This window comes from Melitaea cinxia, chromosome 1 (assembly GCF_905220565.1).
Source record: "Melitaea cinxia chromosome 1, ilMelCinx1.1, whole genome shotgun sequence".
In the NCBI taxonomy this organism is placed as follows: Eukaryota; Metazoa; Arthropoda; class Insecta; order Lepidoptera; family Nymphalidae; genus Melitaea; species Melitaea cinxia.
The window spans coordinates 16,132,689-16,158,066 of NC_059394.1; the positions used below are offsets into that span (position 1 = coordinate 16,132,689).

Below are 25,378 nucleotides of genomic sequence, written 5' to 3' on the forward strand. Positions count from 1 at the left end.
TATTCTTGGGTAAATCGAAGCATACAAGGGCAGTATCAAGTACAGAAGCTAGGACTAAGCTGAGAAAACCCATCTCATTACTTAACGCACTCAGACGTAGTATCGACCAAAGCAATTTAACCGTCGTAAACGCAGACCAACCTGTATTATGCCGTTGAATTAGAATAATTTATCTTCCGACCGTTGGCAGATGTTTGCGATTACATCCAGAGGCTGACAGCTCGACGTGACCTATGGGACACGATGGTTAAACACAAATAGACGATAGCCAGACCAACATAAGTTATCTTTAAGACCAACACAAATATTTGTCGAATCGAAACCGCTTTCATCTTGTTTACGAACGCCTGTTTGATGTACTATATTTTCACTTTTTTTTTTAAACTTTTTAACAGACTTCCTAAAAAGGAGGAGGTTCGCAATTGTTTTTTATATGTATGTTACCTCAAAATTTATGGACTAGGATTTCAATGATTTTTTTTAATCGAAAGCTGATGTTTGGCACGTCATCACATTTAAATTTGATCGAGATTTCATGAGTGCTTTGTGAGTATTTTGATATCGCGTATTTACTTGCCTATTTTTTCAACTACCTAAGTTGTATTACTTGTCGATGTAACTCGACTTTTTTTACGTTTTGCGAGCAAAAACAATTATCCATCGGAAAATCTACAGGAGTAGGAAAGTAATATTTAAAAAAAATAGATTTGATGATGATGTGTTAACATAGTAAACAGTTTATATATATATTCATAATCTCACATCTCCGAAATCGATTGAGATTGCGTTATAGTCGTTAAGAAATATTATGTTTCAATATATAGCACAACAATTTATTAGAACAGAAGCATTTTTTAGAAAGCTTAACAGTGATTAGTCATTCAAAGTATAATTTTTAGTGGTTTTTATAACCGCATTATATCTGTAATACCATTACAATTTGCTATAAAATAGATCAACACAAGAGCGTCAAAATTAAATTTAAAATGTATAAACATACGATTTCCTCATAGTTTTTTTTTTACCTTTACTGCAGGCACGATAGAAGACAAAAACACTTAAAAAACTACCCGGTGCCAAAATTCGAACAAGCGAAATTCGTGAATTCCTTGTTATACCTATTGTGTCTCTTAGACTCAAAAAATTTGTACCTTCATGAATACTATAGCGATTCCAATAAGCAACCCTCTACTAACACGTGGGTACATCGTTTGTAGGGTTTACATTTAATATGCGGCTACACAATCATCGATTCGATCAAATGAGCCTACTTCAAATATCCATCACGGAGACACATCAAACATTCGCTCTATTCCTTCGCTCCCTCGACGTAGATAAAGGTGAACATAAGATAACTACTCGTAGATCTTTCTGAACGTCCATGTGTTAAATTCGAGTTTCTCATAAATCGAATTCCTTATAATAACTTCTTTTTTATTGTTACAGTAAATGATTTTAGCGCCAGTAGTCACGGCTTCAATGTCCGCTCACGTTTAATGTTACAGATCATATAGATGTTTTTCGCAGTCTTGTATATCAACGTGATGTATATTTCCGAAACCCCTAACACAGTATTCGTTCTACTGAAGGCTGTGAGGGAAACAAGTTACTATAATTATGTACATGTTTTTAGTGATATAAAAAGTACAAACTATTTTATTGTTAGAATATTCTCAAACTTTAAGATAAATAAATTATCTTAGGAAAGATGCATGACAAAGTATGATTTATGTGGTGATTCGTTGTTGACAAGATCAAAAGGTGACATGCGACGGTTTTGTAACATAATCTGATGTTTATTATTTATGGATACAAATAAATAAACCCTTTTCCGGAATGAAAACCTAAACGATTTGATTCGATTTTTATAATAGGTCTCGGCTATTTATGCAAAGTTAAGATAAAAAAATATATCGGTATAACCGAAACGTGATAGAAAACAAAGCAACATTGCATTGCAAATTATTGTAGCCACATCGAGCTGTGTTTAATTTTACAACGATGATGCAGCATTCTAATGTAACAATAGCGACCACAATTCAGCATAAAACTTTATAATAGATACACGATAACATGATAAGTCTTCCTTAAAATAAAAATAAAAATAAAAATTGTCTTACGCATTTTATCATTATTAAAATTTCATAGACAAATTCGAAATAGGTATAGTAGACTGAACCTATACTATTTGATTGGTTGTACCACGGTTGGTTTTGGTTTGGGTAAAAATTATAAAAAATATGGGTCAAGTAGAAATGGTATCTACGTTCCCTAGGTAAGGAAATAGAGGGCCTCAATATATATACTAGAGATGCCACGAATAGTAATTTTGCCGAATACCGAATACCGAATGTTAGGCGAGGCTCTTGGCCGAAGCGCCGAACATTCGGCAGCCGAATATTCGGCCACACTTAGTATTTTTCGCGGGCGACAAGACACAACTCGTCACGGTACGAGTTTAAACTTGCATCGCTGAAGTACCTAATACGTTTGGTAGGTGCGGGCGGTTTTGTTTCATATTTTCATTTGTGATTGTGATTAGGCCACGGTCGTGTCACAACCTGCTTTATGTGTTGATCGTTAGTGCATCGTACGTACTGTATACTAAAATAATAACATTTAACGTGATTGATTACCATAAGAAATATCATCGTTTGTTCGAAAAAGGCAAAATGAATCAATTTAATAAGAAATTGCCTATTTGGAACTATTATAAAATTTACAGTGAAGACAATAAACTGGCAGTTTGTTTGTTGTGTTTGTTTCTTACCACTGGTAGATTTTAAATATTAATTTGTTAGTTCTTTTTTGGTTAAATAAATATCTTTGTGAGTAATATTTTGAGTTTTTTCATAATTTATTTGGTAATCCTTACAGTATTTTATCATAAATAAGGAAGTAAATCTGTTTATCATGATTTCACGCCCAAACTGCTGAACCGATTTAAATGAAATTTGGTACACAGATACTTTAGAGCCTTAGAAAGGACATGGGCTATAATTTACGCGAAGTCGCGGAAAAACAGTTAGTAAGCAATAAAAAAATTGCTATTCGGTATTCGGCCAAATGGTTAACCATATTCGGCCGAATACCGAATAGCGAAAAAAAGAGGCCGAATAGCCGAATACCGAATAATTGCCGAATATTCGTGGCATCTCTAATATATACCAATATTTTCTATACTATAATCATATATATGTGTAGTATTTATTATATTAGTACATATGTAAAATGAAATTGTCCTTGAATTTGTGCCTATACTATTTTTTTTTGTTTTTTTTTTAATTATCACTCGATATCTTTCCCTCCATGAACCATCACGTCATCATCGGCGTTCATTGTTAGAATTTATAGCTAAATTATAAATTTCATTCAATATACCATGATGTACAAGAAAGGTAATAACTTAATTTTCAACGAAAACGTGGCATAAAATAATATATTTTAACAGTACATATAAATTTTTATCTATATTTAATTACGTATGTCAATCGACTAAAAAAAAGGGTAGTTTCAATTTCACTTTATTTAGTTTCTTCATGGCCTACGGTTTAAAAAAATTAAGAATAAATAAGTAAATATTCATTGTTACTTTGCTACATATCATTGTTACTACCTTTACACTTCACTTTCGCAATCCACTGATGAACATAGGCCTGTTCCAGTCCACTGCTGAACATAGGCCTGTTCCAGTCCACTGCTCAAAATAGGACAAGTTCGCGCCAAAAATGACGCGAAATCTTGTGTGTTGCCCATAGTCACCACACTGGGCAGGCAGGTTGTTGGCCGCAGGGCTGGCTTTGTCGCACCGAAGACGCTGCTGCCCTTTGGCCTATGTATTTCAAAGCCGGCAGTAGGATGGTTATCCTGCCATCGGTCGGCTTTTTAAGTTCTAAGGTGGTAGTAGAACTGTGTCATCCCTTAGTCGTCTCTTACGACACGAGCGGTTATATTCTTTACTGCCGTAACCACACAGCAGTTACTACTTTCATGATCACCAAAACTTGTGTTCTCTAGTTCGGAATATTATTATTAACGACAAACAGTCAGCATCCCGTTTTACGTCCCAATAATAGTACTATTTAAAAGTAATATTACTAACGTAAAATAATGACAAGATATAAAAGGAGCTGAAGCAAAAATTTTAAACAAGGGTACGTCTTGAGACCATCCAAATGGGAATAGAAGACAAAGGATCTGATATGCCCAATTAAACAAAATGCTAAGGAGTAAATAAAACGGAATACGAGACGGCGCTGTCGCTTAGACGCTGCGCTCAAAATAATGAACATGAAAAACAGACTTGAATCTTATATAATATTTTGTTATCACTAGAAACAAAATCACAAGAAATCATTTAATTGGTCCTCAACGTAACGTTTCTACAATGTTTGCATTGATCGCTAGCCGCTCTGTCGAGGTGTTCCACTTTTCGCTTAAATACATTCCATCCAAACTTGATCCAATTAAACCGAACAATTATTCAAATTTATTCACATTCACGAGACCAAAATATCTAAATTCAGTTTTTTAAACAACCATCGACCATTTCAATTATGTTAGGAATAAAAGACGTTGCACATAGCAACACTATGCAAAGAATGAATCCGCCTAAATATTAGTTTTAAAAAAAACTCGATTTAAACACACACATTTTGAAATATAAGTAAAATAATAATATATATAAATCTTCTGTTTTTATGGTATTATTAGATTTTTTATTGGTTATGTGTCATTTAGGTAATATAAAAATATGCAAATACTATTTTCTCTGTCGATATCCTTACATGTGTTACCGTACTAGTAGAAAGTGTAATTAAACCACGAGAACAAAGCAGCTTATATATGGTGCAGCTTTATTTACAAGGAAAATACACAATTGAAATGAACGATACAAAAATTACTGCTCGGTAAGCTGATTAAATCAATTTGTAATGTAATCCGGGACCGGGCAAATGAGAGTTTATTATCCGATTAAATTTAATTAAAGATAACAAAGAATCGGTATCAAACACCGCAACCGAAGAATCGGTTTTAAGTGGCAGTAGAGGCGAAATTAAACATTTTCAAAGTAAAACAAATGGCCAGAAGCGAATCGAAATAAAAAATAGATAGGTTAAGCCCTCGAGCTTTAACTAAGCGTAATGAAGCTGTCAGAACGACCAATCTGCGAGAAGCCGACGAGCATCCTCTTCCCTCGGAGATATTACTCAAATAAAACGACTCTTGTCTACATAATTAGCTTCATGTTGGACTTAAATCGTCCTAAACAGATCGTTGTCATCTATTCTCTGCTGTTTTCTTTGGTAGAATTGTCTTATTATTTTTTTACTAAATTTCGTATTACATTAATTTTTTTACTGTTCCCTTTTATTCAAACGGGTATGTTAAATTGATCTTTATCCTAATATGATGATTGTAACAACAATATCTTCACAATATAGCCTTATTGACAGCGAACAAATGATAAAACGCACAGCACTGACGTGACGCCAACGCAATAACTTGAGGGCTTTCAAATTATAAGCCAATGTGGGCGTTGCGTGTACGCAATTTCTACGATAATATCTGCATATTTAAATTTATATTTAATGCGTCTAACCCAAGTGGGGTTGTGCGAGACATGTTAGAATTAAATAAAGTCAAATTGTTCGAAGTTATGTTTTGGAATCTTTTCATATTCTATGCACCTTTACTAATGTGTGTATATATATATATCAAGGTTGTTTGGAAGAAATCGCTTAACTAGCGATAAGACCGCCTTTGTGCATATTTTTATTTTGTAAGTTTTTATTTTTTTTTAAGATTCCTATGTACTTTAACTTTTATGCACAATAAAGTATATTTCTACTTCTTCTTCTTCTTCTTCTATATAAAAAGTACTTTTTGTGTTTGTAATAAATTTAATTATTACGCTATACATATTCTTTATTTTGAATAGATATTAATCTTTTTTTTAAACATTCATTTTTGTAACCGAGCAAAAAAATAGTAAACATTTTTTGCACTATTAAATTATATTACTTTCATACAAAAAAATGTAATAGTTCAAATAATAACAATTATTGTAATTCAGATGATACTATTTTCTTCAACCTAAAGAAGAATTTTATAAATAATTAACAGATTGCTAAGAACTTGTTTTATCGGATCCCAAGCCTACCTAATGTACCTAATGTTATGAAGAAACCTTAACTTAGTCACAATATTTAAGGAACACTAAATCCTAGTGTCTTGTTAATACACATTACCTTCCTATTAAATCTTCAGCTTTACACATTACCTTCCTATTAAATCTCCAGCTTTATTAAATGTTACAATAAATAAAATTGAAATAATGTCCCTTGTTGGCTGAGAGAAAAAAAAACGAAGTAAAAAAACTCTCGGTAATCTTTTTAATTTTAAAGTCATATACAAACAACAGAGTTAAATAATTTGTGAAAATTTCAACTGTCTAGCTATCGCGGTTCTTGAGATACAGTCTGGTGACAGACAGACATACGGTAATAGGTCTCGTTTTTACCCTTTTCGTAAGGAACCCTAAAAATAAAAATCGCAACAGTATCGCCACGAAATGATCAGAAAAACACGGGACAGCCAAACTAACAATATTTGTAACTACATTTGTCTCTATTGACAGAGCGGGTCATAGACACAGCCAGAACAACTAGCCTGATACAAGCCAGTATATTTAAGAAGTGATTTACGATAAAAAGTTAACAATACCGGTAACGTTGTGTCTCTAAATAATTTTCCTTTCGGTTAATAAACACAAATGATCGTGACCTTAAACGCTTTCAAGTTTAATTTTCACGACGTAACCGCAGGCGCGGTCTAATGAGTGACAAAGTAGATTTATCAGTGTCCCACAGACTTCGTGACCTCTCCACCAGCAAGATGTTAGATTATCGCGGCCTACGTTATGTCTGCTTGGGATGACTTCAAAGGGACTTCGTTAAGTTACAGCCATTCAGTTGATGGTTATGGTATTTTACTCGAGTAAAGCCTTTTGTTGTTCGTATAAAATGAGTTTTTTGTGTTAAATATATGAACTATTAAATCTATAATAACGATTTTTACATAAGTAATACCTATGTACATACATATATGTTATTTTCTATGCTCATATAATTATAAGGCCTGCAGTACCTACATCAAAATAGCTAACGTATAATAAGCTAATTAATAATAGTGCAAATAGTAGTTACATATGAAATTTATCAATTGAACAACTTTTCATTTAGAAACAAAGATATATGCTCCATAATACGTTTTACACTATACACGAGTAATTTGATGTAATTATTTTACGTGAGATAATCGTAGTTTCCTTTCGTACTTATGAACTACTGACCTGGAATGACGTAACAGCGAGCTGTGATAGTCCATCGACATAGGGTCCCAAGACCGCATGTTCGCGCACGCGTAGAGAACGACGCGTCGTCTCCGGATCCAAGAGATCGTGCACGCGTTCGTTGTAGATCTCCATGTATGAAACCTCCACCTGAGTAAATAGACACGCACTTAGAAAATTATTACAGATATCTATAATATCTACGAACTTTCCTTTTCCTATTCATAAATTTTCAATATTTCTATTTTCCTAATCTTCAAAATAAATAATATAGTGAGTTGAAGTTAGTGAATAAATAATTAAAATTTTAAACATCTTTAATATTATATTGTTAGATACTAATTTAAAAGTGTATAATAAAAGTATGGTACAAAAAAATCTTAGAAAGAAAAAAATTAGAGCCAAATTGTTTCTATACTTTTTTTTTTTAAATATGTTTAAAAAATAATGACTATGTTTTCTCCTAAGCTACTTTTTATTACTACACATGTTTATGACACCTTGTATGTAAGAGCGGGAGGTGATTGCTGGCGTGCAATTCTCTCAAATAACGCATCACAAAGGCGAGGTATGATACCGCCTTCGTCGGGTCCAGGTGCGCCCATCATCGTGTAGGACTTTCCTGAACCTAGAAAATATAACAATATTATAAATAAAAATTCAAAATTAGTAATACATTCTTATTGTTAAAATATTTTTAAACAAGCGCAAATTTTCATAAAACCAACTAGCCCGTTGACGCGGTTTGTAATGGCCTGCTTTCTGTTCCGATGGGTGCGAGTTCGATTTCCGCCTGTGTTTGGGTGTAATATTTGTATTTATTATTTATTTATGTATTATTTCTATGTATATATGTACAAAAAATATTTAGCTATAAGTTGTTTAATTTAGAAACAGACGACCGTATGTGTCTGCGTGTTAAAGATATATATATATAAAGACGCAATCTTAAACAAGCTGAGGTTGATTGATTATTTAACTCATATTCGACTTTTTGTAGACTAGACCTCCTGATATGACTCTCCTGATATGTGCCTCATAATACAACAATACTTAAAATACAACCATAGTTTATCTTAATATTACACAGATAAACGTAACATGTGCTGTCGGAGTTAATATAGACGTCGGTGAACCTCTATCGAACTAGCTCCCTTCCCTCTCTTAAATTTATCGATTATATAAAAAATACTCGTAGATGCAATCAAAATACTTTCGGTACAGACATGAGAATAATATCATTGTCGAAGTGAAGTAATTACAGTGGAAATTTTATTTTATATTTTACGTCTCTGTAGCTTTTAACTGTATAGCAATTTTATAACATATACACGCGGTCGTCTGTTCCTATGATACGAAACTTAATGCTTGTGTTACAGGTAACATCCGACTGTTAGAACTATTTTTATACATAGATAATACATATATACATATATAAATACATAAATATATAAATATATAAATACATAAATATATAAATACAAATATTACGCCCAGAATCAGGCGGGAATCGCACCCGCAACCCGCAGAACAGAAAGGAGAGCCACTACAAACTGCGCCAACGGGCTAGTCAAACTAACAATCGAATAGAACTTTTATCTGTACTGTAGTACTGTGTAATATTAATTTTTCAATTGAATTATTTCACTTTAAAATAGCTAATAATTAATTATTTTAAGTACACCAATAAATTAAACCACATAAAAGTTGTTATCTGATCAGTAATCATTAAGAAAAATGTTATGAGGTTAGCAAACATGAATATCAAAATTGTTTAACTTAAATTTCGTATAAAAAGAGCACGTCTACGTTCAACTTTCTCGTCATCTTTTATACATCAAAGAAATAACAGCCATCCCCGCGTCATCCCGTCGTTCGGATCCACCTATTACCCACCGTATCTCACAAATGTATGCATTCAATATTCCGTTTTTGGAGTACGACGGACTAGTTATTTCGAATTTCAAATTGATAAAAACTTTATACGGCATAAAAGTAAAAATTTGATGGCAGGTACAACGTATAACATTCACAAAAAAAAAGTATAAACTATTTTAATTCTATACTTTTCTAGCATCAAAAATTTTAGCAGATACATTTGATTCAACTGTGATATCTATAGTGATTAAAGATCATCAGTAACGTTTAACGTTCAATTAAAAACAAACTGGCTTAGCACACGTTACGAGTTACTCGCACGCGGCGTAGTTAGTCGAGTATAACAAGCTTAATCTTACGCTAAGGCCCTCGTGAAACTCGAGGCGAGAGTAGCGAGGCGCTTTAAGAAAAGTGCTTAGTATGAAAATGTAGTTTAAGCCGCACCAACCTCCCATACATTTTGCTCTTAAATTAACGTTGATGAGAACGCCTGCTAAAACTTAAAAATATGAGAACGGTGAGCACGAAGTATTAAAATTTAAACTCGTCTAAAAATCATAAAATAGGTATGATTACGGCAAGATCTGACGATTCAGCCGCTACGCTTGTTATGGATAGCTAGTTGATGGTAGCTAAGGAGACGAATCCTACGACGAAATGTACTGTGTGGCTACGGTACTAAAGAATTTAGCCACCCCCTCTCTTCCCGTGGGTGTCGTAAGAGGCGACTAAGGGACATCACAGTTTCACTACCACCTTGGAACTTAAAAAGCCGACCGGTGGCGGGATAACCATCAAACTGCTGGCTTTGAAATACACAGGCCGAAGACGAGCAGCAGCGTCTTCGGTGCGACAAAGCCAGTACTGCGGTCACCAACCCGCCTGCCCAGCGTGGTGACTATGGGCAAAACACATGAGTTCACGTTATTTTTGGCGTAAACTTGTGGAGGCCTGTGTCCAGCAGTGGACTGTATAGGTTGTTATGATGAAGGAGACGAATCCAATTATAAAAGTGAATATGTGTACAATTGAATGAATGTGCAACTTTTTATTTTACAAACATTTTCATCATCATATTCAGCAATATATTCGATAATTTATAAGACGGTCGAAGGGTATAAACAAGATATATTCCATATATTATATTGGTATTAAAATGACCTACTATTCGTTTGCATTTAGACGTAAAAATTTATAGTTATAGTGACAATAAAATACGATATGTGATTGCTTTCATGTTGTCGCGTTGCTGGAAGCGAGGTTTATTCCATAAATCAAGAATAAAAAGCTTTGACATGCTACGACGGCGGTGGAAAACCAGCTATTCGTCTTCTGTGCCCTAGGAAGACGACTTATCACACGCAACAACTACGACGAAAATATTTTACAATAAAAACATGATTTATAACTTTGAACTAACCATGTACTTTTATATAAAACAATAAAAATGTTTAATGATTTTAAGGACTTGTATTTTTAATTAAAAAAGCAACTTTGTATAAATCATTTTTATTTTTTGGACTCCACCTGCATTGTAAAGATACATTTTTGATTTGTATTCGAAATTTCGAACCGAATTTAAACTTTATTTTGAGTGAAGACATTTAAGTAATTTACGACGCTGTAATTTATCTGACGCAGAATCTAGAATATATTTATTAATATGAAAAAAGTTTTTGTTAAAAAAAAAATCAGATAAAATAAATAAAAAAACAGGCAAATGACTGCAGCCTCTTACCACTGTATCTTCCTAAGATATACAAAAAGGCACTAATTTTAAAAATTTAGCATGCTTCGGAGCTGCGGCGAGACACCGGCGCTGGCAACCGGCCAGCTTACCTAGGATTCATCACAGGCGCATTGTTGGAAAATATCGCTATCAGGCTGCCACAATACCCAGGTAGAAACAATAGACCGCTCGCACTGTTTCTACAGTGGTATTGTAGAAAATTTGATATAAATACATTTTTTTAGAAATGTATATTATGTAAAATTGTATTTAATATAATATTAGGGAATAAAAATAAAATATACCGTATTCATTTTATGATACTGATTAGAAAAATTAAATAATTAAGAAATAATGATTTGATATACATTAATTGATCTTTATAAAATATCAATTGAATACATCTTACGAAAAATTTAACGGATTTTGCACCGATAATTCCAAATTGAAAAAAAAAATTAACTTGTTTTTATTTTTTTCTCCCTTATTATTCTACCTACTATATCTTGAATTGTTCAAAATCAAAATCAAAAACAGCTTTATTCAAATAGGCTCCAAGAGCACTTTCGAACCTTCATTTTACAAATTAAAACTTTAAAAATAAATTATTATATTTGTAGAACTAAAGCTAACACCGATTCGGAATGTAAATTCTGCCGAGAAGAATCTGCAAGGAACTCCGCAGTTACTCAGTTACAGTTCATTTTGATTCATCAAACAATTGTCAAAAATCAAAGTAATCCTAAAGCAAGTAATAATTATTATAATCAGGATCACGATTCAACCTGTAATATCCATATATGGCCTATAGAAAAGGCCTATGCCTTTTACATCATGTAGGAGAAGGATTGGATTTTAATCCACCACGCCGGATATATTTTCTATAATATGAGTAACGATCGCTACCACCTGGTAGCGATCGTTGGTCCTCCACCATCCACCTGGTGTATATGATAACAACCGAGATCCACCTGGTGTATATGATAACAACCGAGACCGACATTTTAACGTGCTCTCCAAGGCACAGTGAGGAGACCCACAAGGGCATAAGCATCCGAAACGGAAAGAAATATTTATAATATAAATACAAATATCCACCCCGAGCGAACCCACCGGTGTTTACGCACGTATACATGACACGTGCACCAGTACACCAGAGAGGTTAATCAGGAACTGCACACTATATTACTCAGCTCATTGTATATAATTGTTCGATAGCAAAACACACACATTTCAAAGAGTTAAACATCCATAAACTTTGCAACAAAGTACAAATTCCATATCGCATATTCGGACACTGATCGTCACGGTCTGCCGAGCGTATTATAACCCAATAACAACTTGTCATTTGCATATGACTAAGTATTAATTCACATGGAAATGACAAATTACGTTAACGTAATCGGTCTGTACTGCGTTTGCGAATCGTATTATTGTATGGACGTCCGCAAAGTAAACAAACGTCTGAAAGAAGTTTATTTGATATACTACTACGTACAAACATTATTAATGTAAGAAAAACTAAGCCGTAAAATATCTGTGTTCCTTGGTCGCCAGTTTAGTAGCTTACTTAATAATATCAAAAGATAATTAACTTTTACTGTATATTTTTCATAGACCGTATTATTTATTTTTTAAATATATATGAAAAACCCCAAAGCAATATAGTGTACGAATATACGGAACATTCATAGCGCAAAACAATGTTGACTAAACATCGGAACCGTCAACAGCTATACTGTTCAAGCCTTTTTGTTACAAAAATATCTTTTATACAGAAGTTGAGCACTGCCCCTCGACAATTAACGAATGCAAACACCAGGTAGTTGAAACTGAGTTTACTCTCCAATTTAAAAGAGGTAGCGACAAATACTGCTTTGAAAATGAATCGCAATTTCGAAATTTAATAACAATAATTATATTACTGTAAATTTAATACTAAAAGTACATACAATTCCATAATGTGTGTAATTTACTTTCATTACCTATCAAATGTAAATAAGAAATCATATCTACGATGATAACTTACTAAAGGGCAACGACACTTAAAACTGTTACTCTAATAAAATGTAAATAAATTCGAGTCTAATTTTTAATAAATAAATAAATAAATAAATAAATAAATATCTACACAATACACACACGGTAAGCAACTTAAATGCTTGTGTCATAGGTAACAGCCGACTGGTATTTAGCTACATTTTTTTTCGATAAACATACTTGTAAATAATACATATATAAATAAATATTTATATTACACCCAGACTCGGGGTGGGAATCGAACCCACAACCCTCGGAGCCGAAAGCAGGGTCACTACAACTGCGCCAACGGGCTAGTCGATAGTACACATGAAAAACATTAGCAACTCCCTAACTTAACCTTGGTAAAAAAAAAATATATTAGTAAATCCGTTCAGAAAACTCCGTACGCTATCACCCCATGTATATCGTCACATGCCTCTTGAACCCCGTTCGTAAGTGACATAAGCTGGCACCTGCATTTTAGGTCACCCGGACGCCACCTGCTTTCGAGTCGCTTTGTTCTCGTTTCACGACGGCGGGTGCTTTACTTGTACTCATAATCTATACCAACCTTTACATTTTTAAAATAAACATACTAACTCTACTACGAGGGCGAACTAAAATTTTAAACACTGACCTCGTTTTCGAGTGTTAAATTAACTCTTAAAGTTTTAGTCACATGTGATTGTAATGTGTGAATTATGTTATTTTTTAAAAAATGTATGAAGATATTTGAGAGCGTTTCTTATTTTTCTCATAAATAGAAATATTATTTATTTTTATATAAAATATTTAGCGACACGCACAGAAGACTAAATAAGCAACAAATTCTTAGTGTAGTTATTTTTCTTAGTGCAGTGTATTTAGCTATATTGGTCCCTATTTAGACCCGCCTTTTTTTAATTTTTTGCGATTTCTGTTATGGTTAAACCGTATTTGTGTGAAAAGATTGTATGGGGCTATAGAATTTTTAAGGTGACACTCGGAGATGAATATATTATCTTTCATTTGAAACTAAGATATCCTCGCAGTGTGACTCCTAATTAATTAAAATGGTACCTAAAAAAACACTGATATTTGTGGAAAAATGTGATAGCGTCCTTAATATAAATACGATTTATTGGCAGAATTATTATATCACAATAGCATGTTATAAGCCTACCTTATCCATCGGGGATTTTTTGTAGACCTATAGGTAAAAAAGAAATAAATCCACCATATATGTTTTGTTATACCTCAAAAGTGATTCGGCAGCGTTTTCGATGGAAACTCTCAGGCGGCTTGATTTATCCCGACTTAATATATTCCACAATTGTCGATATATTTCAACCAATGAACAAGAAATTTTCTCTCAAATCAGACCATTTATTTCTGAGCTTTAAATAGTACAGTTTTCTAAATATCCTTTGTCTTCCGCCTTTCTAAAGAATTAACATTGTTCAAAAGGATCAAAAATTTTACTGTTACAAAAAAAAAAAAACTTAAAGAGAGATCTCTTACCTCTAAAATAAATCTTTATAAAGTAACGATGTACGTACAGTTATATGTTATGTAAAAACTTGTACGAATCATAGCTCAGTCTTTAATTTAAAGATGTAGGAATGGAAGAGAAGCTGAAAATAAGTTAAACTTGGCATCTTGCATTCGTTCTAGGGTTTGTTTGTAGTTGAAGTGGAAAAGTTAGCGTGAGCAGATGCTAGAGCATCTGTAAAGTCTCAAGTTTATAAATATCATATTTATATAGTGATGTAGGGCACAGCAAAAACTATCCTGCTCAAAATCTGGAGCAGCCCGACTGGGAAAGTACCTGGACCTTACAGATGATCACAGCCAATTAACACTGCTTTCAAGCAGTGTTGTGTTCCTGTGGTGAAACCAGGAATCCTGGGCTGGAATCCTAGGCTCGGTTGCTTATGATGCTTTTTCCGATCAGATGAGCCGTATATAACAGATGTTTGCATCAGTAAAATATACATATATTTGGAGTATTTATTTTACTAAAACGTACAAACGATCTGTATAGTTCTATAATTTAACTACATTTCTACTTATTGCATCAGCTATCTGCCAGTGAAAGTCCCGTCAAAATCGGTCTAGCCGTTTCAGAGATTAGCCGAAACAAACAGACAGACAAAAATATCAATATGCATTTAGTAAAAAGCCGTTATTTTAATATTACAAACAGACACTCTAACTTTACTTATTTGTATAGATAGTACCAGTCACAGTTAACTTATATAACAAATATCAAAAACTAAGACAGACAGATCCATCAACAGATCTATTTAATGAGACGGATTTGTTGCTTTTAAAGTTAATAATTACAATGAAATAATAATCTCATTCGTAAAATTGTATGAATCAATACGTTATTAGTTGTATATCTGAATAGTTGTATATCTGAATACTCATATATTTCGAAGCACACCTGTGTATAAATACAGATCATATAAACATTATAAACGTTACACATCTTATACATACATATGGTATATATAATCCATTTAGTTATTAGCCACTTCGTAGCCATATATCAATGTGTCAAAGGAACTCATTCAGGGCAATTACTTTAAGCGAATTGTCCGTTAGCCGGTTTCATCTCGTAATTTCACTTGAATTTAGGCAGGATTCATCCCCGGGGAGACATTCCGGCGCTACGGTGTTGGTTGCAAAAATTCTTAAAAATAAATATGTTTTTAACCCAAAATTATATGATTAGGCTACTATCTGAGTAATAAAATAAATTATTTACAAAGAGTTTTTCAATTGAGTTCTTTGTATTTTTTAAATTTTATTATTATGGTACAACTTCAAAACCAAATAGTTTTCTCTAACTTTTGGCGATATGAAGTTACGAAGTTTAATCATAATTAACCTACGACTAGGTTTATATTTGTACATCAATATTTTGCGGATTGAAACTTGGGCAGCGTAAATATTTTAAAAAGTAGCTATTTTAATTGTAACTACATTTAAACAATTTTTAACGCAACTGTCGCAGGACCGATGGCGGTAGGAGCAGACGTGTCCTGGAGTGGAGACCGCGTCTTTGAAAACACAGTGTGGGACGTCGTCCGGCCCGTTGGACCGACGATCTCAGTAAGATTGCCGGTGTAGGCTGGATGAGGATTGTGGAAAACCGGGATGTCTGGTGCGAACTTGGGAAGGCCTATATCCAGCAGTGGACTGCAATAGGCTAAAGTAAGTGAGTGAGATATTACAGGCTGCAACGAAATTAGAAAGTTCATCTAGGTAAAGATTTGTTTCTTAAAGCAAAATTTAAAAGTACATAATCTTAATTTTAAAAACGAATCTGAAATTAAGAGAAAAGAAGAACCAAAGAAAAGAAAAGACCAACTGCATAATAATTAGATTTTTTCAATCATCACTATAATTTATCACAAACAAATATTATAAATGCATAAGATATTTTCTTCAAAACCTCATTGAGACATTGCCGGAATTCTTTAAAAATAAGATTGGGAGCACGTGGTTGGAGTTTGGCCAACATTGGTCCAAGAAATACAACGAGGGTTGCAAGAGTGCGAACGGAGGGTCCAGGAAGTAATAAGAGCGATTTGTCACATTATGCATGGCAGCATTCCAGCTGCGTGACCGTGCACATGCATAGACGTTTGGCGCAACTCTTTTGGACTAAAAACATAACCGACTCAATTGGCCTTAAAGATTGATGTACCTAAATACATACATTGACTATCTCGGTTCATCTATTGCATGTCACAGCGCAAGAAACTCACAATATATCTCTTGTCTAGTGAAGTGAATTTATCAAAGTGGTAAATATAAAGAACATTTAAAACCTCAATTTCTCATTCGTTCTCTTCGGCGTTGCGTCACATTCGCAATAAGACAATGATTTCACAGTTCACGAAAATCATATTTTTGAATTGATCATATTTGTATAACCTTATTACATCGATTTATTAAGGTAGATAGTCAATACATATTCTATTACTCATACATAAAGATGACGCTTTCCAATCTTCATCAGTTATAACACTCGGCATACTCCAGTAGCATATTGGATTAATATAATTTACGTTCTTGTGTTAAATTTATTACGTATTCAACTTAGATTTATTTTTGACATGTGTCGGAATAATTATTTTTTAACGGTGCCACGTTGTTTTCTTAAATGCTGACTACGAAGCAATTATACACAAAAAAATGATCTCTCATTTACCGTTTATTAAAAAGTAAAGTAACTGTTTTTCGTCCTAACGTTACCGTAGCTATAAGGTGATCTATAATCTTATACTATTAAACGAGCAATTCTTGTATATATATATATATAGAATCTGAATCTCGGAAACGGCTCCAACGATTTTCATAAAATTTAGTATTTAGGGGGTTTCGGGGGAGATAAATCTATCTAGCTAGGATTCATTTTCAGGAAATGTCGTTTTATCCCTGTTTTTAGGAATTGAAAAAAATATCGTTAGAATACGAAGGTAAATTTCGCATAAGTCAATATAGTTGCAATAGCTCGGTGGGAAATCTGCCGCTCGGGATCAACCGAGAAGATCATGGTTCAAATCCCCATGTCCGTGATCAATTATTTTTTCTTTTTCTTTTTCTAATTGCGTTCGTTATTTTTTATTTAAATAGACTGTTCTTATTTTTTATTATTATGTCGGTAAAATCGAAAAATATTATTCATATTTTATCAATATGTAATTCGTATTTATACTTTATGATTTCCAAAAAACACGATTTACTAAAAATACCGAGCTTAGCTCGGTCACCCGGGTACTTCTATATGTGTTACTAGAACTAAGTTGCCATTACGTCTGTCAGTTACAATTATATATATTTGAATATATAGTAAGAAAATGCTACATAAGTTATACAAGAAAATGTTATTAAAGTTCGATTTTTAACACAGTCATAACAGTGTTGTGCATTCAACAATAATTTCGTTTAAATTGAAAGCTTACATAAGAATAAAAAGAAATATTCAACTACAAGTATTTTGTAATGAGACAATCGAACAGGCACATAAGCAATGTAATCGTATATCATTACATCGCGAGCCAAGTTGAACGGACACGGAATGGCTCAATAAATGACGCAGGATATCGACATTAGGTCACGCCCACAGGACAATCAGACAGTTATTAGAAGAAAAAAAATATGCAGCAATGTATTGTTTAAAAAGGTGTGCATGTGTATTTATTGCTTTACGATCGTGATCGAAGCCCAAAACAGAATATTACATATTTAGATCATACGGTACGTACCTACTGTATTTTTATGTAACCAAAGCAAAAAAATTTGCTTATTCGCTGTTTGAACATTTGTTCCAAATTAAACTTTAGCAGGCATTTTTTTCGTATTATAATAAATCAAAGTAAAATAAAGTAAAAAACAACAACTCTTTTAAAATCTAAGGAAATCTCACCGAAAAGTAATAAAGACAATTACATTTTTTTTATTTTTCTTAAATACGAAACTCTTTTTATAAAAATTTTATTTGTATTTTAGTACAGCCTGAAAGGATCAAATAAATACCAATCCTATCGACGTACAAAGAAAGGAATTATCTAGAATGTGCTAGGGTACCGTGATAAATAGGCAGCCGGGCTTAGCATTGCCTTATCTAATATGTTTATCGCCTCGATGCTTCACGATGTCGGCTCTTGCTTTACGAACAATTTTACAATTTATCCCCTGACTTGATGTATTTGATGAAGGTATAATCGGGTAAAAACCTTTATCTGAAGTAAGTATTCCACTCTTAATAAAATCACATCATTGAACAGGGTATCGCAAATTCATAATTATCTTAAAAAGGAAATACATAAAGAAAACAACTCTATTTTATGAATAATTATAATTATCAATTTAAGATGTAACAGAAGCGGGCAAACAATCAGGCAGCTCCACCCGACATTGCGTGCTTATTGCAGTCTATTAACAATGTTAAGTTCTTGTTAGGTTCTATAATTTAAAACCAGGAAATACCCCAATCTATTATTTGATGATTGTAAATTTCATATTTAAACTATGCTTATGTCGAAGACAAAGGCAACAATATCAAACAATTTGTTATCAAAACTATCGACTTTGATACATTTAATATTAAAGGCAAACGCGATCTTAATTTTCAGAAATCATCTTTAAGTTCCGAACGATACAGTTCAGTTTCGAGTAGTAATATTGCCGACTCTCAAGACCACAACCCTAGACGGTTGTTCAACCTCGCTTTAGAGGTTTGTTCGAGAAAATAGGTGAAGAGCCTATTCATTCACAGGTTCACAAGGCTGAGGAGTTACTGGGTAACAATGTACGTCGTGTATGTTTGTTATATTTAGGTAAGTGCTGTTAAGCTACATGTATCGAGTGCAACAGATTGTTATGTTTTACTAGCTGTACACGTGTCTTTGTTTGCTATTTATTAAATATTTAATCACATTTTCCTTACGACCATTATATATTTTCGAGTCAAAAACCATCAGCGTCCTAGCACGTAGCACAGTTTCAGTTTCATTAAATTTAGCGTAATGCACACTATACGTTTCGTGTGGATTCGTTTTCTTTTAACGACAATACTTTTCAAATTTGAAGTTAAGTCATACCTATATGTGAGTTACAGTGACATTCGTTAAATTCTACGACCTTCGTCGATAGTCTGTAACAATTTTTTAAGCATACCGGCGTGGCTTTTACTAAATAGATAAAGCGTACTTAAATAGATTGCCCGATTGAGACAGCACTGTCGCTCACTCGGTTTTCTCTATACAAATTTGACCGTCCGCATATTTTTCGTGATCGTTTGCTGATTGTATGTAACGTAATAGACCCGTCGGTGACGCAAAAATTATCGCATTTAAGTATTACATTAAAACTGACACACAACTATTATTATACTTCAATAGTTTCTCGGATTAAGTTTCACAACAAACCCATTGTATTCAAATCACAATATTTATTGTATTGAGTATTTATTGTTTGTAAAAGCAATCACAACATTTAATTTGTTTTCAAATACCAATTCAATAAATTGATGGTGTACTATGAAAATACGTATCGAAATAATGACATTATTTGATATTCGTACGTACTCAAAAACTACCAAACGTATTATAATTTAGGTTCTTTGTTCATTATATGAAAAAAGTAACCGAAAACATATAATTTTAATTCTTTCAGCACTAGAAAGCCAAAGTACCCAAAAGTAACATAGGTGATAAAGCATTGCGATACAATTGCGAATGGAGGCGCTAAATGTCATCATGAATAAAGTCAAGAGCGCTCATTTCAATTCATTAGTTTTCATTTTTTTTTTTTACTCGTAATAAAAGTAGGTATACTTACAAATTGTACTTATAAATTACTACTTGATATGTTCACGTGTAAGTTACAATACCTATAATAATCAATAACCAATTTGGATTACGTGGTAAATTACTGCTTAGTTTGAGGAATAATCAAATTACCATCCTAAGGAAACATTTGCTCAAACTATGAGATTCTTCCCGTAATTGGACCAGTAATTGCTAGGTTTAGAACACAATCGGCGCTTTTATATGACAATCGAATTGTTTGACGGTTTAACTTTAACTATAGCATTAAGAATTCTTAACTATAATGGTACTTACAATAATACTCATGACAGAATAGTACTAAAATGTAAGACTGAAGATTAAGCCCGAGTAGAAAAAAGGTCAGGCTCAACCAGATCATGTATCTAGACCGGATCAGGATAGAATAAGGCATGCCTGATCCGGCAAGCTCTATCAGGACCAGGTCCGGTCCAGACAAGGATAGCCTGATATAAAATATAATCAAGTATGGTAAGGCTACTGGATCAGGACCAGGTCCGGTCCAGACAAGGATAGCCTGATGTAAAATATAATCAAGTATGGTAAGGCATACTGAATCAGGACCAGGTCCGGTCCAGACAAGGATAGTCTGATGTAAAATATAACCAAGTATGGTAAGGCATACTGGATCAGGACCCGGTCCGGTCCAGATCAGGATAGCCTGAAAGAAATTACGCGAACTGAGCCTGAATCGCGCTATTAATGTTTTTAAGCGCACTTAGTATATATACAGTTATTAGGACAGTCTAGCAGGGAGTCCATTTCTACACAGCGGAGCAGTCGTAAGTAGTAGGAAGTAGTTAATTAGTAGTTAAGTTAATAAATAAAATTTAATTAATAATAATAATTAATTAATAACATAAAAATAAATAAAAATAATTAATATTTAAAGTAAAAACATAAATAAATAATACATTGGAAAAAATAAACGAAAATAAATATTATAATAATTATGTTAAGTAGCATATTTATATCAATTCGCTTCTTTTTTTGTTAAACAATTTTTTCAAGAATATACATTCGTGTTTTTTAAAAGGACCGAACCGAACCAGCTGATCAGGATGAGATGAGATTTCCTGATCTGGACCTGATCAGGAAATCTCATCTCATCCTGATCAGGTCCAGACCAATCATCTGCGTTACATGCCTTATCTAGTCCTGATCAGGCATGCCTGGTCCGGTCCTTCTAAGGAAGACGCAAAAATTTCTACTCGGGAATAACGTTAACAAAAATATTACTGTTAAAAGTCGTCACCTTTTACACGATAAATGTTAGTCACTTTGGTACGATGTAATTTTATTGATTAAAATTTCTGAATTTTTATCGTTTTCTTTTAAACGTAATAATTATTAGAACCTTCTACAAAGCATTTATTAATTAAGAAGGTTGATTGAATATTTGTAATCGTTTTTCCTCAAATTATTACTTTTTAGTGTTCTTTTGGCGGGGGACATAAACGAAACTCTATGGCGGTAATTATGAAATACAAATTTATTGTAATGTAAAATTAAATTACAGTTACTATTAGTGACCGTAATACTGTGATAAAAAGTATTCGATCATCAATATAAAACCACAGACTTATAGTTTTCTTGGAATAACTGTTTGTAATAAACACTCAATAACTATAGTTCTGTGGTGTTTATAATCCGAAAGATTGGACACGGGATTAATAATTGAACGAAAAAAAAAAACAAACGAAACAAAACAAACAACTGTTTAATTTAATATATATTCAAGCTTATTAAAATTTCTAAGAAAAATTTTTTAGTTGCTCACCTACTCCAAATATTCCAAAAGAAATATAACAGCTAGAAATTTATCTATGGCATGCATTGCCTTACTATCTAAACAATAATATATACAGCGTGAAACGAAAAAAACTAACGATAAATAATAATAATTAAAACGGCTGGCATTTGAATAAACTCGATAATGAAACGAGAATTCTCTAATATATTAGCGCATTACGCTGAATAACAGCCAGTCGTCAAATCGTCGAACGTAATCGAATGGCGCATTACGACATAACACGTAGTAAACGGTCGGTAATTTTAACTTATAGAATGACATAAATTCCCGTCGTGGTGTGTGACCTGAACGATCGTTCGGCGGCTCAGTGCCGCGAGGCTCCATTTCACGTTACGCGCTGTAACATCCAACTCCGTAACAAATCAGTTGTCTGCGCTGCGGTGTGGGATATGTTACACGTCCACCCCCAGAAGTTGCTCATATTTAAACGAACATTACTCACAATTAATCTGGTTTTAACAATAGTGACTATAATGTTTTATGTTTATTTATTCAACGAATAATGAATAAGTAAGCCTTACGTATAGACAGTTCACAACGTATACCTATCCTACTAATATTATAAACGCGAAAGTTTGTATGTCTGGATGTTTGTTCCTCTTTCGAGCAAAAACTACCGAATGGATTTTAATGAAAGTTTACAATAATATAGTTTATACATTAGAATAACACATAGGATCTAATTTTTAAATATAGTGTGTAAATTGTCCAAAATATAACGATAATTGTCAAGTAAGCCGAAAAAAAATCTGCCATCTGCGAGCTATTCTGGCGTACGCTGCAAAAACTGTAGAATTTAAACGTATATAATGTATAAGAGAAATGTTTAACTTAATTAGTTCTACAAAAAAGTCCGCGACAGCATATATCTTATATGAGTAAGCCATTATCGCCAAAACAGTGAAACATAAATGCAATAAAAATTGATAATATATTTCTAATGCTTATTTGGTAGTAACAAATTGATTTTTATGTCGCAGAACCAATTTTGATGACTTTTGGTATAAAGATCGATATTGAGAAGATAATAAGCTACTCGAAGTACTTCTACTAATCCTGCGCAGACGAGGTTGCGGGTAACAGCTAGTATTCTTATAATTTTACTTACCTAGAAAGTGAATAGACAGGAGTATAAGGGATAATGGGGTTTTGACGTGATATCGTGTATCCCTTTCCTATCCCCTGTACAATGTGTGTCAAAATTCCTCATAAAAGACGTCTTTACTTTTAGTTTAGACTCTTTCCAATATTTTTTGGACTTACTCGTATTTCGATTACGACATTCAGCATACAAAATTATAAAATAATATTAAATATATATCATCAATTGTATTTTCTCGCAAACGAAAAAAAAACTAACTTTAATTACATCGACAAGTAATACAAGGTAGGTAGTCGAAAGAGTAGTCAAATAAATACGCGCTATCAGAGATTACTCAAAAACTAGTCATCAGATCTCGATTAAATTTAAATGGAATCACATGACACGCACCACCTTTCGTTTAAAAAAAAATCATCGAAATCGGTTCACCCAATCAAGTTTTGAGGTGACATACACATAATTGTGTTTGCTCGCAAACGAAAAAAAAACCGACTTCAATTACATCGAAGAGTAATACAACGTAGATGGACGAAAAAATAGTAATACTTTGTTCGTATTCCATATAACGCGACATTATAAAATTGTAGAATTATATAATGTTCTACTGTTATTTCTAACATTTTGTTAGCGATTGTAGGCAGAAATTTCATAAAAGGCCCGTCGTCGATTCGCGCGAAGCGCTGACATCGCTTATTACGGCGGGTTTTTTAGTTGAAGCGGATTTATATTGAATTACGGTTTATGTCTTTTTTATTAAAAATATGTAATGTTCATGTTTTCACACAGCTTCGATGCACGACTGGAGTTTACCCCTTCAGATCAACTGTCTAAATAGGCACAAAAAGGCTTACTAGTCTAAGAAATATATTATTACTATATCAAATTGTAAATAAATGAATGCAATAACGCCATCTATCGGAACCTAATTGCGTTATTAGAAAACGTCTGAACGCCATCTCTAACAAGGTCATTCGTTCAGTAGATTTTACTGTTCAATTTTTTCATTCCGGGGCCTTAAATGAAAATCGATTCTTAAGGAGAAAACTCCAAAAACAGTCAAGTAAATACGCCATATCAGATATAGCTCAAAAAGTTCGAGTCAAATCTCAATTATATTTAAATGGGACCACATGACAAGCACCACCTATCGATTAAAAAAAGAATCATCGATATCGGTCCACCCAGTAAAATAGTAATGAGGTTAATATAACGTTAGTCGACGTAAAATAGCCAAGTAAATACCCAGTATTAGCGATAACTCAAAAATTAAAAGCTCAAATATATTTATAACGAATAAACTGCTACTCTCTACTCTAGTGGAATATTGTAATTTGATCGATAGTGAACGAAGTAATTTCATTACATTTTGATAGATGGCGTTGTGGCAAAGTATCAAACATGACCACAGTCGTCTTAACATCGTCATGTAAATACGTGTCATCAAAGATTACTCAAAAATTGCTCATTATATCTCAATCATATTTAAAACGGACGACATGACAAGTATTAGCTTTTGATTTATACAAAAAAGATCAAAATCAGTGCACCCAGTAAAAAGATATAACGTATAATACAACGTAGGGTGACGAAAAAACCGTCAAGTAAATACGCAATATTAGATATAACTCACAAATTACGAATCAAATCTCAATTAAATTTGAATGGGACCACGTGACGAATAGTAGCTTTTAATTTATATAAAAAACGTCAAAATCGGTGCACCCAGTAAAAAATTATGAGGTATAATACAACGTAAGGTGACGAAAATAATGTCAAGTAAATACGCGTTATCAAAGATTAATCAAAAAGTAGTTATCAGATCTCGATAAAATTTATATGTGACCACATGATAAACATCAGCTTTCGATTAAAGTAAAAATTATCAAAATCGATACACCCAGTAAAAAGTTATTGCGGATTTTCAAGAGTTTCTTTCGATTTCTCTGGGATCCCATCATCAGATCCTGGTTTCCTTATCATGGTACCAAACTAGGGATATCCCCTTTCCAACAAAAAAAGAATTATCAAAATCGGTACACCCAGTAGAAAGTTATGTGGTATAATACAACGTAGGTCGACAAAAAAAGCGTCAAGTAAAAACGCATTATTAGATATAATTCGAAAAGTAGTTGTT

General features: G+C 33.1%; 1 protein-coding gene across 1 annotated transcript in view; it reads right to left on the minus strand.

The window, feature by feature from the left end:
- LOC123654360 (kinesin-like protein KIF13B) overlaps positions 1-25,378 on the minus strand; it is a 174,828-nt gene that overhangs the window by 42,371 nt on the left and 107,079 nt on the right. The window contains exons 4-5 of the mRNA XM_045590272.1: positions 7,855-7,982; positions 7,355-7,504 (exon numbers count right to left, since the gene is read on the minus strand). Coding sequence (XP_045446228.1) covers positions 7,355-7,504; positions 7,855-7,982 — 278 coding nt within the window. The remainder of the gene's footprint in view (positions 1-7,354; positions 7,505-7,854; positions 7,983-25,378) is intronic.